Source organism: Cavia porcellus, unplaced genomic scaffold, assembly GCF_034190915.1.
Source record: "Cavia porcellus strain 051 isolate PalLab524CR breed Dunkin Hartley unplaced genomic scaffold, mCavPor4.1 scaffold_22, whole genome shotgun sequence".
NCBI classification, from domain to species: Eukaryota; Metazoa; Chordata; class Mammalia; order Rodentia; family Caviidae; genus Cavia; species Cavia porcellus.
In genome coordinates this window covers 27,252,024-27,267,340 of record NW_026947505.1, presented here as the reverse complement: position 1 = coordinate 27,267,340, position 15,317 = coordinate 27,252,024, and the positions used below count along the sequence as shown (strand labels likewise).

Here is a 15,317-nt window from a genome sequence, read left to right as displayed (position 1 = left end):
ATAAGAGAGAAAAGGGAAATGTATATGAAGACAGACACTGATGGTGGTGGGGGAAAAGAGCCCTGAACCAGCTTTTCATATGATGATATGCCCCATGATAACAGAGAAAGCCCAAAACTGTTGAGTGCATGTTCTTAAACTTAGGGGCACACAGCAGAAGCATGACTGTGCTGACACAGGAGAGAAGCCTGAAATAATGTGACTACTTCTAATCAAGGAGCCATTCCCTTATACAATATCATAATTTTTCTAAAAGACAAAATTGAAGAGGTGGGTACAAGGAAAGAAATACTATCGAAGGGTCAATGCAAAGCTCTGACAAAGGCTAGCTGTATAACAATGGTGTTTCTCTACCCCCTTTTTTTTTCCGGTCTCTTATTTGAGAGACAAAACTGCTGAGAGTGAAGGAGGTAGGTGTCTGAAATGATCCCTACCAACAGCACCACCATAATGACTCTTGTAGAGGGACAATAGTTCCTTCTGTCCTTAAAAGGGGAACAGCTTCTGCACAAGTCAAAAGAACAGACAAGGACATGGAGTACCAGTCCCAAGTGGTAGCTTTTGGTGGGCAAAACTAATCCCCTTCTCATGTAACTAAAGCTATAGGCTTTAATACCATTAGGGATTTAGTTATACCACATATTAAGTTTGTAATTAGCACAGAATTGTTCATCTTCAGCTCTCTTTATTCTTATTAAACATCTAAGCCCCACAATACTACAAGAACACGGGAAGAGTCATATGCCTCATTTTATATCTAGGAAAACCTAAGCTCCCGAAGCAGCTCCACAGGTGATGTGGAGGAAAGAGCATAGAAGAAAGAGTAACATCAAGAAGAGAGATTAAGTCAGTCCTGCCTTGCATTTTAGTTACAGAACTCTTCCTAGTAATTGGATATGAGGACCTTGACCCTTCCTTTTCTAAATTGGCTCATTCTTCAATATTCTTATATTCCTTTCTTTTAAATTGATAAGAAAAGTGAAAGGCCAGAGACTGGGTACCTTGGGGAGGGGAATAGTCATCTGAGTCTGTGTCACTCTCGCTGCTGTCTTCCACCAGGAAGATAGGGTAGTTCCAGGACATGTTGAGGATTCCGTCGAACTGGTGCAGGAGGACATGGGCCAGCATCCTGCCATGGCAGTCCATGACAATCACCTGTCCATCAGCTGTGCCAAACAGCACCTGCAAATGGGAGCAGGACCCTTGACTGAGTGAGAGGGAGTGTTATGGTTTCTAGCAAGCCTTACTGCCTCAATTTGTTTTAGGAGAACAACTGTATTTAGAACTAATAAATAAATAAAATAAAAGGCAGTTAAGAGGTGACACAAAATATTATGCAGTAGAAGCTTAGCCACCAGTACAAGAATTTTAGACCTTTCTAATCCTTTTTTCTTTTTCTTTTTTTTTGGAGACAGGGTCTCACTGCGTAGTTCAGCCTGGCTTTGAGTTTGCTATGGTAGCCCAGTTGGCCTCACACTCATGGCAATTCTCCTTCCTCAGTTTCCCGAGTGCTGGGATTACAGGTGTGTGTCACCATACCCAGTACAGATTTCTAACACTGATTTGCAACTGACAACATAATATATTATGTTGTATGGACATTTCCAAATTGTATCTGCAAAATCTCCTTCATTTTTGTGGGGTTTTCAGTTGAACCAAGGTTAAGAAAAGATAACATTCTTTCACTTTTCTGAAAAATGACACATTAGAGATTTCTTGTGATTTTCTTAAATCTAGAAGAAAATGTTTATATCTGACTAAAAAGAAAATGTATTTGGTAATGTAAACATGTTATCTAACCATATTTGGAAAACAAGATGCTTCTGAAATAGTTTTATTTTTAATGTATATGGAGAATGCCAATTAATGAGTTAATAATCATTGTAATGATGTATGAATGGGGTTAATACATTACTGAATGCTTACTTTGTGCCAAAGCATAATGCTAAAAGCTTTACCTCATTAACTATCTAAATAACAGGCACATATTACAGGAAGGAGCTCCATATGAGCCTGATGCCTGAGTGTGTTAAGGGCCAATCATGGGAACTTCTTTGCATTATCTGATCTTAGAGTACACACACGCACGTGCTGGGGTGGTGTAGGCAGGTGCACGAACAGAACTAGAGAAGCTTCAGGGTAGATTACATGGGCCAGTCCTCTTGCATGGGACACCTCACAGGTGCTGAACAGATCATATGACATGAGTGTGTTCCCAGCTGGATATTCAGCTAGGAACTTGGGACCCAAAGAAACAAGACATGTACTATCTTCTTTATATGATTGCTTAAGTTTCCTGCATTTAAAAATTCTGTATTTTTGTGTCTAATGGGATTTGTCAGTCCATCAACATCTCATTGTAGTAAACATAATAATTTTCTCCATTTTACAGACACAAACAATTTAGAAGGGGTCAAGTGAGCTGACAAGGTCCTAAGTGGTCAAGTCAGGGTGGTCTGACTAGAAAGGCTAGAATTCACATAAAGGGAAATTATCTATAGGTTTTTATCCTTGTTTCTTTCTTTCTTTTTTTTTTTTTTTGGGTACTTGAGATCGAACTCACGACCTTGTGCTTACCAGGCAGTCACTTAAGCCACTGAGCTAAATCCCCAGCCCCTTTATCCTTGTTTCTTTCAGTTCTTGAGATTTTAATGTTTAAGTTCCTTAGAAGTAGACTGCATAGCTGAATTCCTGGAATGTGACCAAACTTTTGAGCACACATGGGCACTCACTGAATATTTGCAAAATGAATGAATTTAAATAAATGATAAAAGGCAATTTTAGAACATAAATGCTGAAGAGCTGAGAGACTAATTACAAGACAAATTTCGCTTAAGTAGTAAAAACTGCATGGAATTTACACAGCTGTTTTAGAATAAATCACTCATCAAACATTTCTTTATATAAGATCTATACTTTAGTGAATGAACAATTTAAAAAGGTTAAAGCAGTGGGGCATGATGGTGTACACCTCTAACACTAGCACCCTGAGAGGATGAGGCAGGATGATTCCAAGTTCAAGCTCAGTCTGACAACTTATGGAGATCCTGTCTCAAAAACAAACGAATGAAACATCAAACAATATCTCCCCCAAAAGTCTCAAAACAAAAGGGCTTAGGATGTAGCTCAGTGCAAAAGCCTTGGGTTCAGTCCCTACGACCAACAAAATAATTAAATTAAATTAAATTAAATTAAATTAAATTAAATCAACCCCAGTGGTAGTGATGAATTCATTAGCATATGCTACTTAAAGGAAAAAACACATAAAGCTACTTAAGAACACAGTAAAATTCATTTTAGAAAAGGCTGAAATTTTGGCTGTCAACAGAAAAAAATAAGCACTGATGGTAAAACTATAAAGCCCTTCTATAACACAGGTAAAGGGATAAGGACCTAGGAATATGGCTCAGACCTATTGAATTCAGCCCTTGAAGAGGCAGGTGTTTAGTGTGCTTGGTGAACAGTTTTAAGCAGTGAATATGTCTTGTTACAATGTTAGTTAGGGAATTCTAGTGACATACTCATGCTATGGGTGATGTACACAGAGCAGGCTTTTCTTCTCCCCCGTTCATGTTCTTACTCATTTGTTCACATTTTCTGAAAGCAGTTAAGTATCTTCATAATAGGTGAAGGGGTTACAAGACTTCAGTAACTCATTAGTATGAAAGCAAACACTAAGTTCTTTCCATTGTGAGTTTTTCTATCACTCTAGAGTCTTCCCATCAGCAGATTTATTACTGTTCTCCTAACTTTACCATGTGATTTTAAAATTTCTTTCTGATTTTCATGTTAGCCTATAAGCTTTACAGGACACAGACTGCTATGGACTGAATATTTATATTATATCCCCTCTTCACCCCAAGCATATATGGATTGTATTTGGAGGTGGAGCCTTTGGGAAGTGATTAGGTTTCAAAAACATCATGAGGGAGAGGGCCTCCATGATGAGTGCAGTGCCCTTGTGAGATGGAGAGAGACCTAAGCTTGCATGCTTTCTCTCAATACACTCGTGAGGAAAGGCCATGTGATGATAAAGGGAAAAGGAAGCCATTTGCAAGCAGGAAAGGAATCTTCTCCAGAAACTGTATTGTCAGTACTCTAGTCCTGAGCTTTTCAGCCCCTAGGGCTGTGAGAAACCACAGTCTACTGTTTTAGACCAGTCCACGATACTGTGTTACAGCAGCCAAGCTAAGACTTGAACCATGTGAGCTTTGCACACATTATCTCCTTAGGACTTATCATCATGTGTGAAGTCCAGGGAAGTGTTTGTAATGGGAGGAGAGACATGCTTCTGCAGAGAGTAACATATATGTCCCGATATATGTTACAGATATATAATTCCTGAATAAAAGACTAGGAATTTATTAAATTCTCAATGCTTAGCACCACACTAAACCAAAATAGGACAAAAAAACAGTCCTTAAGTCCCCTACTCTGAATCTATACCAACTACAGGTCCCATGGGAACATAATCCACTATTAAGACAGGAGAAAAGCAGCACTCAGTCTAGTTGTCGGCCATGACAAAGGAAACTACTCTATGTTAGAACAAGTATGTCACAGATAGCTAAAGAACACTGACACAACATAAAATCAAAAATTTAAAAATATCCATTACAAGTTCTTTTCATGTCTGATCTCTTCCAATGAGATAAAGCTTATATAAACAAAGGGCTTAGGATAACCAGACAGAAAGTCTCATGATAATGAATATACACATAGCAAAGGCATCAATTTCTGCTGCTTCCATTCCTAATCCCGATTGAATAGCAAGTATGCTCAAGACAAGTTGGTGTCAGTAGCTCCTTTCCAAGCACAGTCTTCTCTTCCAGGCTTTTCCCTGTTTTGTTACTCAGGGCTCGACTTTCTTTTCCTTTTTTCTTTGAGATTGCTTTCATGTGCCAGTCTCATGAGCCCCATTCACAGATAAGCCTATTGCAAGTATCTCTCTATGCTCCAAACCAATCTAACTGCCTACCTGTATCTGCCCTGGATTATGCCCCAAGTTATCCTGTTTAAGTCAACATGAAACCCAGCAAAGACTGGCTTGCATTTTATTCCAATGTCTAGCATACTCACATACATAACAAGTGCTCAGAGATTTCATGAGAGTGCTTTGGGAACTAAGCACACAGAATTAGTCTCACCTTAACCATGGTCCTTACAGCATTCTGACCTTGGCTCTGATTTTGCATGTCTGCCTCCCAGTACACTAAGCTTCTTGAGGACAGGTAGCTGAGTTTTCTCTGAAATAAGGATAATCCTGGTTTTTTTGTTTTGTTTTTTGCTTTTTTGCTTTTGCTTTTTTCTCCCCAGTACTTGGAATGGACCCAGGTCCTTCTGTAATAACCTACATCCCCGGCCTTTTAAATTTTACCTTAAGACAGGGTCTTGGCTAAGTCCCTAAATTGCCCAGGAAGGACTCAAACTTGAGAGCCTCCTGCCTCAGTCTCCCAGAGTGCTGGGATCTTAGGTGTCCACATCCACATCCACATCCACATCTGGTTTCCTTTTTTCTTTAAACCCAGAAACTCATGCTCAAATCTCCTACAAACTGGTCACCAAAACACTGTCAATGATGTCTAAATTTTTGTCCTGTTTTCATGTTACTCTGGTGGCTTATAAGCTTCAAGTAAGGGAAGGTACAATGTTCCTTCTGTGATATTTACACCAAGGCTACATAAGCTGACAGAGACCTGTGTCTCAGACCATACCAGTTCAGTAGCTATCTCTGTGTTTAATTGCCTTTTCAACCTTGAATATATTCTACAAGTTTTAAGAGTAATGGAACTATGATATATATATATCACATATAATTTCATTTCAATACATCTCAAACTATTTTTAGTCAATTATTTTTAAGTAAAAACTATTATCAGTAAACACAATTATTATCAATTTTATCTGTTTAAAATGAACAAAGCCATAAACTTAAAGGGACATAAAGGGAAGATCTTAAATCACTTCAAAGATTTTGCTTTGGATGCAGTGACATCTCATCAGTACATTTATCTTTGTACACAAACAATTCTCATCCAAATTCTTAAACAAAATTTTATTGAGAAATTTCAACTTCAAAACCACATGTTTCATGACAGGGGAACCTCCTGCACCAAGTGGTGCAGGCAGTCTGCACAGGGAATTCCACCTGGCCTTACAACCTTGGCACCTCACTTGGACAGTTGAAGGGCCCTGCCCAGCATCCCTAAAGCTCTGGGGAGCATTGGTACATCACTCTGGGTCTTGGCTCGGCACTGCCCAGTGACCCTGAGTTGGCACAAGCAGAAAGCCTGCACAGTGAACTCCACCTAATCGTGCAACCTCAGCACCTCACTCAGAATATGTTAGGGCCCCAACTCAGCAACCCCAAGCAGCTGGGGAGCTTTGGTGCACCATATGGCATGAGCTGAAGGCCTTCACAGTATACTCCATCTAGCTGTCCAGCCTTGGTATGCCACTCAGAACCTGGTAGAATCCCATCCAGCAACTTCAAGCAGCCAGGGAGCTTCAGAGTGCCACGTGGGGTATGCTAAAGGTCCACCCCATGTGTATACTCCTCCAATTTGAGGAGCTTTCGACTGCTACCAGGGACCTGGTAAGGCCTGCCTAATGATCCTCACTCAACTAGGGAAACTTCCTGCAGTACAGACAGACATCCTCAAAACAGGAAGCAACTGAGACCTTCCATTCAGCTGCCCCAGGGGAATACAGGTAATAACAAAACAGAAGAGCAAAATGCAATCTCAAACCTCCAGCCCATCCCAAGCAAGCCTATGTAACATGGACATAGAAGAAAGTGTAAGCCATAAACCTGAAACTTCTGAAATGATAGCAACTGAATTAAAGAAATAACTCCATGAAACTGTAAAGGAACCCAGATGAACATAATCTCCCAGGTAAAAGAAGAAATAATAAATGTAATAAAAGAAATGCTGAACACATCCAAAGAAGATGTAGTTCTAAAAAGTGAGAAGCACTGCAAAGATAGAAACCTTGAAAATAATATGAGAAAGAAACAGAATGCATGAAACAGATTGAAGAGAGATCCAAGAAATCAAAAATTTCATCAAAAGCTGGCAAAACTGCCTGAATGAATGTGAAGATAGACTTTCAGACCTCGAAGACAAGATTGTAGCTAGTGAACAAGAAAGAAAGGTCTTTTAAAAATCACAAGGAAGGGGCTGGAGATTTCGCTCTACAGCATAAGCGCCTGCCTTACAAGCAGGCAGTCGTGAGTTCCATCCCCGGTACCGATAATAAGGAAAAAGACAAAAAAAAAAAAAAATCACAAGGAATCAGGAAATAACAATTCAAAAGTTGCAAAATGATGCAAATAGAAACAATATAAAGTTGTAGATGTAAATGAAAAAGGTGAAAACACAAGTTATATAAAAAGGCTATTGTATTTACAGAAGTAATAGCCAAAAATTTCTCAAGCATGGGAAAGGAAGATGACATACAAATAAGAGAAGCATATAGAACTCCAATTAGCCATAACCAAAATAAATCTACACCCTGACATATGATAATCAATATCTCAGAAATTTAACATAAGAACAGAATATTAAAAGCTAGAGAAAAGAGACAAATTGCCTCTAAGAAAGGAAAGCCCATCAGAATCACAGCAGACTTCTCAACATAAACAATGAAGTCAAGAAGAGTATGGAGTGAAGTATTTCATATCCTAAAAGAAAACAGCTTCCTATCCAGATTGATGTACCTTGAAGTATCTTACTTCAAAATCAATGGAGAAGTAAGATACTTCCACAACAAAGAACAGCTGAAGAACTTCATGACTAACAAACCAACCCTGCAAATAATACTGAAAGGTATTCTAAATAGATATAAAAATAAGTACAACTTCAAGAACACCACCATTACCAACAACAACAATAACAACAAAAAACCACTAAGCAAGGAAAACAATTAAAGGGGAAAGCTAAAGAACCAAGAGCAGAGGACTTCTGGGAGAACATGGTGGACAGATAGCAGCAGCTATGGAGGCTCTCTGAAAGACCCAGCTTAGAATTCAGGAATGGAGTAAGGAATCATAAGCAAGAGGAGATATGCCCTGCTGACCCAAGAACGAACTGGGCTGAGAGAAACCAACTGGGAATGCAATCCTGGTGCTATAACAGGAACAGAAAAGCCTCAGCGTGAAAGCTGGAGCCTGCGCCATTGGAAGCCGCGATTTGGGTTTCCCGCCGCCGCTGCATCTACATCTGCTTGGCAGGGAGAGAGATGAGTGAAAGCTCTGAGAACGGGAATCGAATGGAGTTGAAAGCAGGACGGGCGGGGAGCTGTGCATTGACCTGCCACGGTCTTCCACGGTCTAGGAGACTCCAACAGAGGACACTCTGGGACCGGGCAGACTTGCGGGAACAGGGTGCTGCAGTGACTTCAGTCACGTATCCCCATCTCAGGCGGGATTGATGAGCAGTGCTTAGCCTACGTGACGCTGCTGGCCAAGACCCAGTAGGCTAGCACAACCCAGGTCCCAGTGCCTGAAGGTAGATTAACCTGGAGAGGCAGGCCCCACATAGGCTGTCTGGTCTGCCACTTCCTGGTGCACTGCAGTAGGCGGGAACACCTAGCCAGCACAATTCAATCAGACTGTGGCTGACAGGGAAGGAAGCTGGGCCTCCTATATACACTTGCATATATAAGGAACAAAGAATATGGGAAGAGGCAGCAACAAGAAAGGGTCCTCGGCCCCCAATCCTGAGAAAGAGGCAATAGCAGACACAGCACCAATAGATATAAAGCGCTATCTCCAGAGCCTCATAGACAAGTTCAGGAATGAAGTTATTAATGACCTGAAGCTAGACATAAGCAGAATAGTTAGAGAAATGCTAAGCACCACCCAAGAAAAAACAGATGGTGGAATGGAAGAACAGAAAAAGAGGGGAGAATTGTTTGATGGAGAAAATAGAGAAAGCATAGAATACGTGAAGCAGGTTCAAAGAAATTACCAGGAAACTAAAAACTCTATCAAAAACTGGCATAATAGTTTAAAAGAAACTAAGGACAGATTATCTGAACTGGAGGGCAGATTTGTAATATGGGAGCATGAAATGAAAAATGTCTTAAAAATAACAAAGAAACAAACAGCAATAATACAAAGACAAGAAGATGATAAGAGGATCTATAACTTAAGAATTAAGAACATAAAAGAAGAAGTAGGGACACAAACAAATGAACTACAAAAGCTACTCACAGAAATAATCCAGGAGAATTTTCCTCATTTAACAAAAGGTAAAGATACTCAGTTGTATGAAGCAAACAGGACCCCAGCCACCTACAACCCAAACAGAACAACACCCAGGCATATAATAATTAAAATTCCAGAAATCCAATACAAGAACAGAATATTAAAAGCCATCAGAGACAAGAAACAGATCACTTACAAGGGAACACCCATCAGAATTACAGCAGACTTCTCGGCACAAACCATCAAATCATGAAGAGCATGGAGGGAAATAATTCAAGCTTTGAAAGATAATAATCTCCAGCCAAGATTGATATATCCTGCACAACTATCCCTGGAAATTGATGGAAAAACAAGGTGCTTCCAGGATAAAGAGGAACTAGGGGAACATGCAACCACCAATTCAACTCTACAGAGAATACTGCAGGATATTCTAAAAAAGAAAAATACAAAGAATCCAGAAATAGTGGCAGAGAGGCCACAATGAATGGACCAGAAAACAAAATGAAGAAGACAAACTGACAACTAATGACAGAAAAAGAGCTCAACAGAAATGAGGCAGAGAAGATTGGATGATAAGAACAGCTATTTTGGAGAAAATGATGTCTTAATAGGTAATACTGATTTAGTATCTTCTTGTTTTGAAGTCTCATCAAGCTTTTGTTCTTCTGTCTCCATTGGTCTAAACAGGTTGTATCTTACTGGATTTTATTATGTATGATAGTATAAGCAAAAACTTTTATAGACAAGGAGATTATACAGAAACCATTGCTCATTTTCTGTTAGTTGATTCTAAATATCCTGTAATACTGTCACTCTCTTAAATGGTTTCACATTGTTTTGATATATTTGATGCTACAGTATACGAAGTTATACTCAAGGATTTCAAGGAAAGAGACAATATGGTAACTACTTTTATGTCGGGATTATCTTGTGGTGAAACACTATTTTGCTTAAATGGTTATGTTTTGATCTGCGCTGTTTTGCTGTTATGCCCTCTTTTATCTCAATCTCCATTTTATTATTTACTTTTTTAATTTTATCCTTTTAATTAAGGGAAAAATAAATTAAAAAATAGCAGGATATATTATAGTAACCCACTTTGACTTTCCATTATCTTGATTTAAAGCCCTGTATTGCTCTCACCATCTTGTTTTGACTGATGTTCCTCTATTCTGTTTTGCTTGATAGTACCAGGTTCAAAAGTTTAGGCAACAGCTGTGAAGATAGTGGGATTCATTATGACGCCTATTCTGGATGACTATTATCTACTTTTGAAGACCTATAATATCTCCAATGTTTTGGTTTTGCCGGTTTTGTTCTTTACTGTTTTGTTCAATTTTATTATAACTGATGATATAGGCAATTCTATTAGAGATAGTGGGAGGCATTATGGTAACCATTGTTGATCACCTTGTATAATACTTTTACATTATCTATTATGTCCACCCTTTTGATTTGACTGACTCTGTTCTGTTATGTCACATTTGGTTCTACTCTTTTCCAAAAAAGTAGTAAGAACTGTGGGATCAACAAAACCCAAAATGCGTAATTGTCGTTGTACAAAAGAGAGGAAAAGAAAGTGCTCTAAACAATATAACTGCATGTATATTTAAGTGTATAAGATAGATAATGATATTACTGAGTTTTGTTGGATCATTGAACAGAACTGTTTGCAGTCTCACTGCAAATGAGAATGGAATGTCCACTTTATAAGCTTTAATTTTGTAACTTGAACAATTATTTCTAAGATGACAATATGTAATCCATTAACTAGTGATTTCCTACTGTTTTATTTTTTTCTGTAAATCTGTATAACTTGTACCCTTTCTCTGCTTTTTTTCTTTTTCTCCTTAAATAAAATTTTTTTAAAAATGTAAAAAAAAAAAAAAAAAAGAACCAAGAGCAGAAAGGTAACATGACAAAAATAAGCCAATATATATCAGTTATAACTATTAATATAAATGGCCTCAATTTACCAATTAAAAGAAACAGACTGGCAGAATCGATCAAGAAACAACATCCAACCATATACTGTATACATTATAAATCTGTATACTGTATAAATCTATTTAACCCAAAAGGAAATTCATTGACTGAAACGTCAAAGGATGGAAAACAATACTTCATGCAACTGGACCCCCCAGCAAAAAATAAAAAATAAAAAAAATAAAAAATCCCAAAAAACAGAGGTAGCTATTCTGCTTGTAGACAGTGTGGACTTAAACCAAGAATGATCAAAAGACATAAAGAAGGTCATCACATACTAGTTATGGGAAAACTTCAAGAGGAAGAGATAAAAATCCTAAGTATACATGCACCAAATATGGGAGCACTCAGCTATATAAAACAAATATTAATAGAAATGAGAAATCAAATAAGCAATAACAATTATAATGGAGATTTTTAATACCCATTGACACAAAGAGATAGATCAACTAGACAGAAAAATCAGCAAAGAAATAGCAGAACTGAATCAAACTTGTGAATAAATGGACTTAGTAGATGTGTACAGTGTTCCACCCAACATCAGAATAAACATTCTTCTCAGCTTCACATGCGACATTCTCTAAACTAGACCATATACTATCCCAGAGAACATGCATATACAAATGCAAAATAATCAAAATTATCTCATGCATATTATCTGATAATAGGGCCATGAAACTAGAAATTAATGACAAAAGAAACTGCGAACACTCCATAAACACATGGAAATTAAATAATACAATCCTGAACAATCAATGGGTCACAGAGGAAATTAAAGAAGAAATGAAACAATTATCTACAAATAAACGAAAATACAAATACAACTTACTGGAACCTGTGGCATGCAAAGAAAATAATCCTCAGAAGGAAATTTATTATGGTGAATTTCCACATCAGGAAAACACACAAAAAAACAACCTGATGCTACACCTCAAACATCCAGAAAAAGAAGGGCAAATCAAGCCCAAAGCCCAAAGCAGGGAGGAAGTTATAAAGATCAGAGCAGAAATCAGTGCAGTAGAGACTAAGAAAACAATACAAAGAATTAACAAGTCAAAGAGTTGGTTCTTTGAAAGAATAAATAAAATTGATCAGCTCCTAGCCAATCTTATTTTAAAAAGGAAAGAAAAAACTCAAATTCATGCAATAAGGAATGAAAAGGGCAAAATCACTACACACCCTGTGGAAATACAGAAGATCATCAATACCTACTTCAAAACCTTTACACTCATAGGTTTGATAACACAGAAGAAATGGACAGATTCCTAAACACATATGAATTACCAAAGCTGTATCAAGAGGTTGTAAAACTGCTGAATAACCCAATTTTAATTAATGAAATTAAAGCTGTAATTAGAACCTTACCAACAAAGAAAAGCCCAGGTCCTGACATATTCACTGCTGAATTAATTACAGGAAATTCAAGAAAGACTTACTTCCTATACTCCTCAGGCTCTTCAATGAAATTGAAAGGGACGCAATTGTCCCTAACTCATTCCTGGAGGCAAGTTTTACCCTAATACAAAAACTAGAGAAAGAGCCAACCCAAAAAGAGAACTACAGACCAATCTCTCTAATGAACACGATGCAAAAATCCTCAATAAAATATCGGCAAGCAGAATGCAGCAAGTCATCAAGAAGATTATACACCATGACTAACTGGGATTCATCCCAGGAATGCAGAGATGGGTCAACATATGCAAATCAATAAACATAATCTACCATATGTCAAAGATAAGAATCACAGGATCATTTCAATAGATACAGACAAAGCTTTTGATAAAGTCCAACACTTGTTCATGGTAAGATTCCTATGGAAAACTGGAATAGATGGGCTTTACCTCAATCTGATAAAAGCCATCTATGACAAACCAACATCCAGCATCATACGAAACGGTCAAAAACTGAAATCTTTCACTCTGAATCAGGAACAAGACAAAGATGTCCATTATTACCACTCCTATTCAATATAGTGCTGGAAACATAAGCCAGAGAAATTAGAAGAGAGAGAGAAATAAAAGGAAATAAGGATAGGAAAGGAAGAAGTTACATTATCATTATTTATAGATGACATGATATTCTACATAGAAGACCCCAAAAACTCCATTGAAAGAATTCCAGATGTAATGACCAAATTCAGTAATGTAGCTGGATACAATGTCAACATTCAAAAATCAGTAACATTTCTGTACACAAACAAACTGTGACAGAGAAACAGAGAAACCACACCCTTCACAAAAGCATACAAAAAAATGAAATACTTATGAATCAATCTAACAAAGGAAGTAAAAGATCTGTTCAGTGAAAATTACAACACTCTGAAAAAGGAAATCAAAGAGGACCTAAGAAAATGGAAAGACATTCCGTGTTTTTGGACAGGAAGAGCAAACATTGTGAAAATGGCCATTCTCCCAAAATTATTATACAGATTTAATGCAATTCCAATCAAAGTATCATTAACATAGCTCACAGACTGAGAGAAATCATTACTAAAATTCATCTGAAACTAGAAGAGACCTACAGTAGCAAAGGCAATTCTGGGCAACAAAGGCAAGGCAGGAAGCATCACAATCCCTGACTTGAATTTATACTACAAAGCTACTGTGATAAAATCAGCATGGTACTAGAATAAAAACAGACTTGAAGATCAATGGATTAGATTAGAAGATACAACCACAATTACAGACTCAGCCACCTTATCTTTGACACAGGGGCCAAACATGCTCACTGGAAGAAAGCCTCTTTAATAAGTGATACTGGAAAAATTGGCTTTCCATATATTGAAAACTAAAACTAGACCTATGCCTATTACCATGCACTAAACTGACATCAAAATGGATCACAGATCTAAATATTAAAGATCTATTCAGTGAAAATTACAACATTCTGTTTTATTCTGATCTGCTTTGTTTTGTTTTATTCTCTTTAAAATAAAAAACACGTTTCTATAAACAATCACCTCTTTTATTGTGAAGTGTAACTACTAGCTTTGGAACTGGTTCCTGAAGGAGTTAGCTTTTGCATGTTTGCTTTTCTGAATTTTTTAAATCTATCTTCCTTTCTTTCTTCCTTTTTTTTAAGATAGTGTCTCCCTACATAGTTCACACTGACCTTGAACTCACTAGGTAGCCCAGGCTGGCTCTGAACTCCAGGTAATCCTTCTGCCTTGGCCTCTTCAAGTACTGGGATTACAGACATATGCCACCAGGCCTGGCTGCTTTTCTGACTGAAAGCTGGGGAAACAGATAAAAACTCAAGACAAATTCTAGAAACAGCACTACAGTGGCAGATTCCTGAAATACTGCTAAGGACAGAGGACTAAAAGGACAGCCATGATGTCTCTCCTTTTCTACAGAAAGAGAAATGATGAGAAGTCAAAACCTTCCGATTGTGTTCTTAACACTGATCATCAGAAGTGCAAGGCTAGGTCTAAACTTTTTGTAACTACAGAAAGTTACTGAAATCAAGGCAACTGTAAGTGGCAGAATTGCTCACTTGACAGAAGATTTTCTTATTTTTTTCTTTTTAATAAAATTTCACAGTTGACGCTAACAATCACGTCTAAATCTGTATCTTGAAGTCATCTCTTTACAGTGGAAAAGACCACTTGTTAACTATCCCACAGATATGACTATTCTGTATTTAAAGATTTTCAGATAAGACAGTCCATCTGCCACAGGCTTCAGATTTAACATTAAAGCCTATTAGAGTATTTCCTCCCAAATCTTCAGGCTCTCATTTTAAAATTTATTCATAACTTTCTAAAACATACTCACATTGGGACCTGGAGGGGGTGCTGACCACAAGACTAATAAAAAAAGTTTCTAACTAGGGGCTGGGGATTTAGCTCAGCGGCATAAGTACCAGCCTTGCAAGCAGGCAGTCGTGAATTCGATCCCGGGTACCAATAAAAATGAAAAAGACAAAAAAAAAAAAAAAAAAAAAAGTATTTAAACTGTTTTAAGAACACTAGTTGGCTTGGTAATACTAGAGGGGGCCTATTCATCATGTACCCTTTGAGATAGTTTTATAACTAAATGTAGTTAGCACTACTTATTAAAAATACAAACTGGGTTTGGCGGCATACCTCCTGTAACCCCAGTATTCACTTGAGAGGCTG

The 15,317-nt window shown here is 37.7% G+C and overlaps 1 protein-coding gene across 3 annotated transcripts in view; it reads right to left on the bottom strand.

Moving 5' to 3' along the window:
• Positions 1 to 15,317, bottom strand: part of Tulp4 (TUB like protein 4) — a 199,148-nt gene that overhangs the window by 57,887 nt on the left and 125,944 nt on the right. For all 3 annotated transcript variants that reach the window (XM_003468440.5, XM_063232955.1, XM_013151089.3), the window contains exon 4: positions 1,002 to 1,182. In XM_003468440.5, the coding sequence (XP_003468488.1) occupies positions 1,002 to 1,182 (181 nt within the window). The remainder of the gene's footprint in view (positions 1 to 1,001; positions 1,183 to 15,317) is intronic.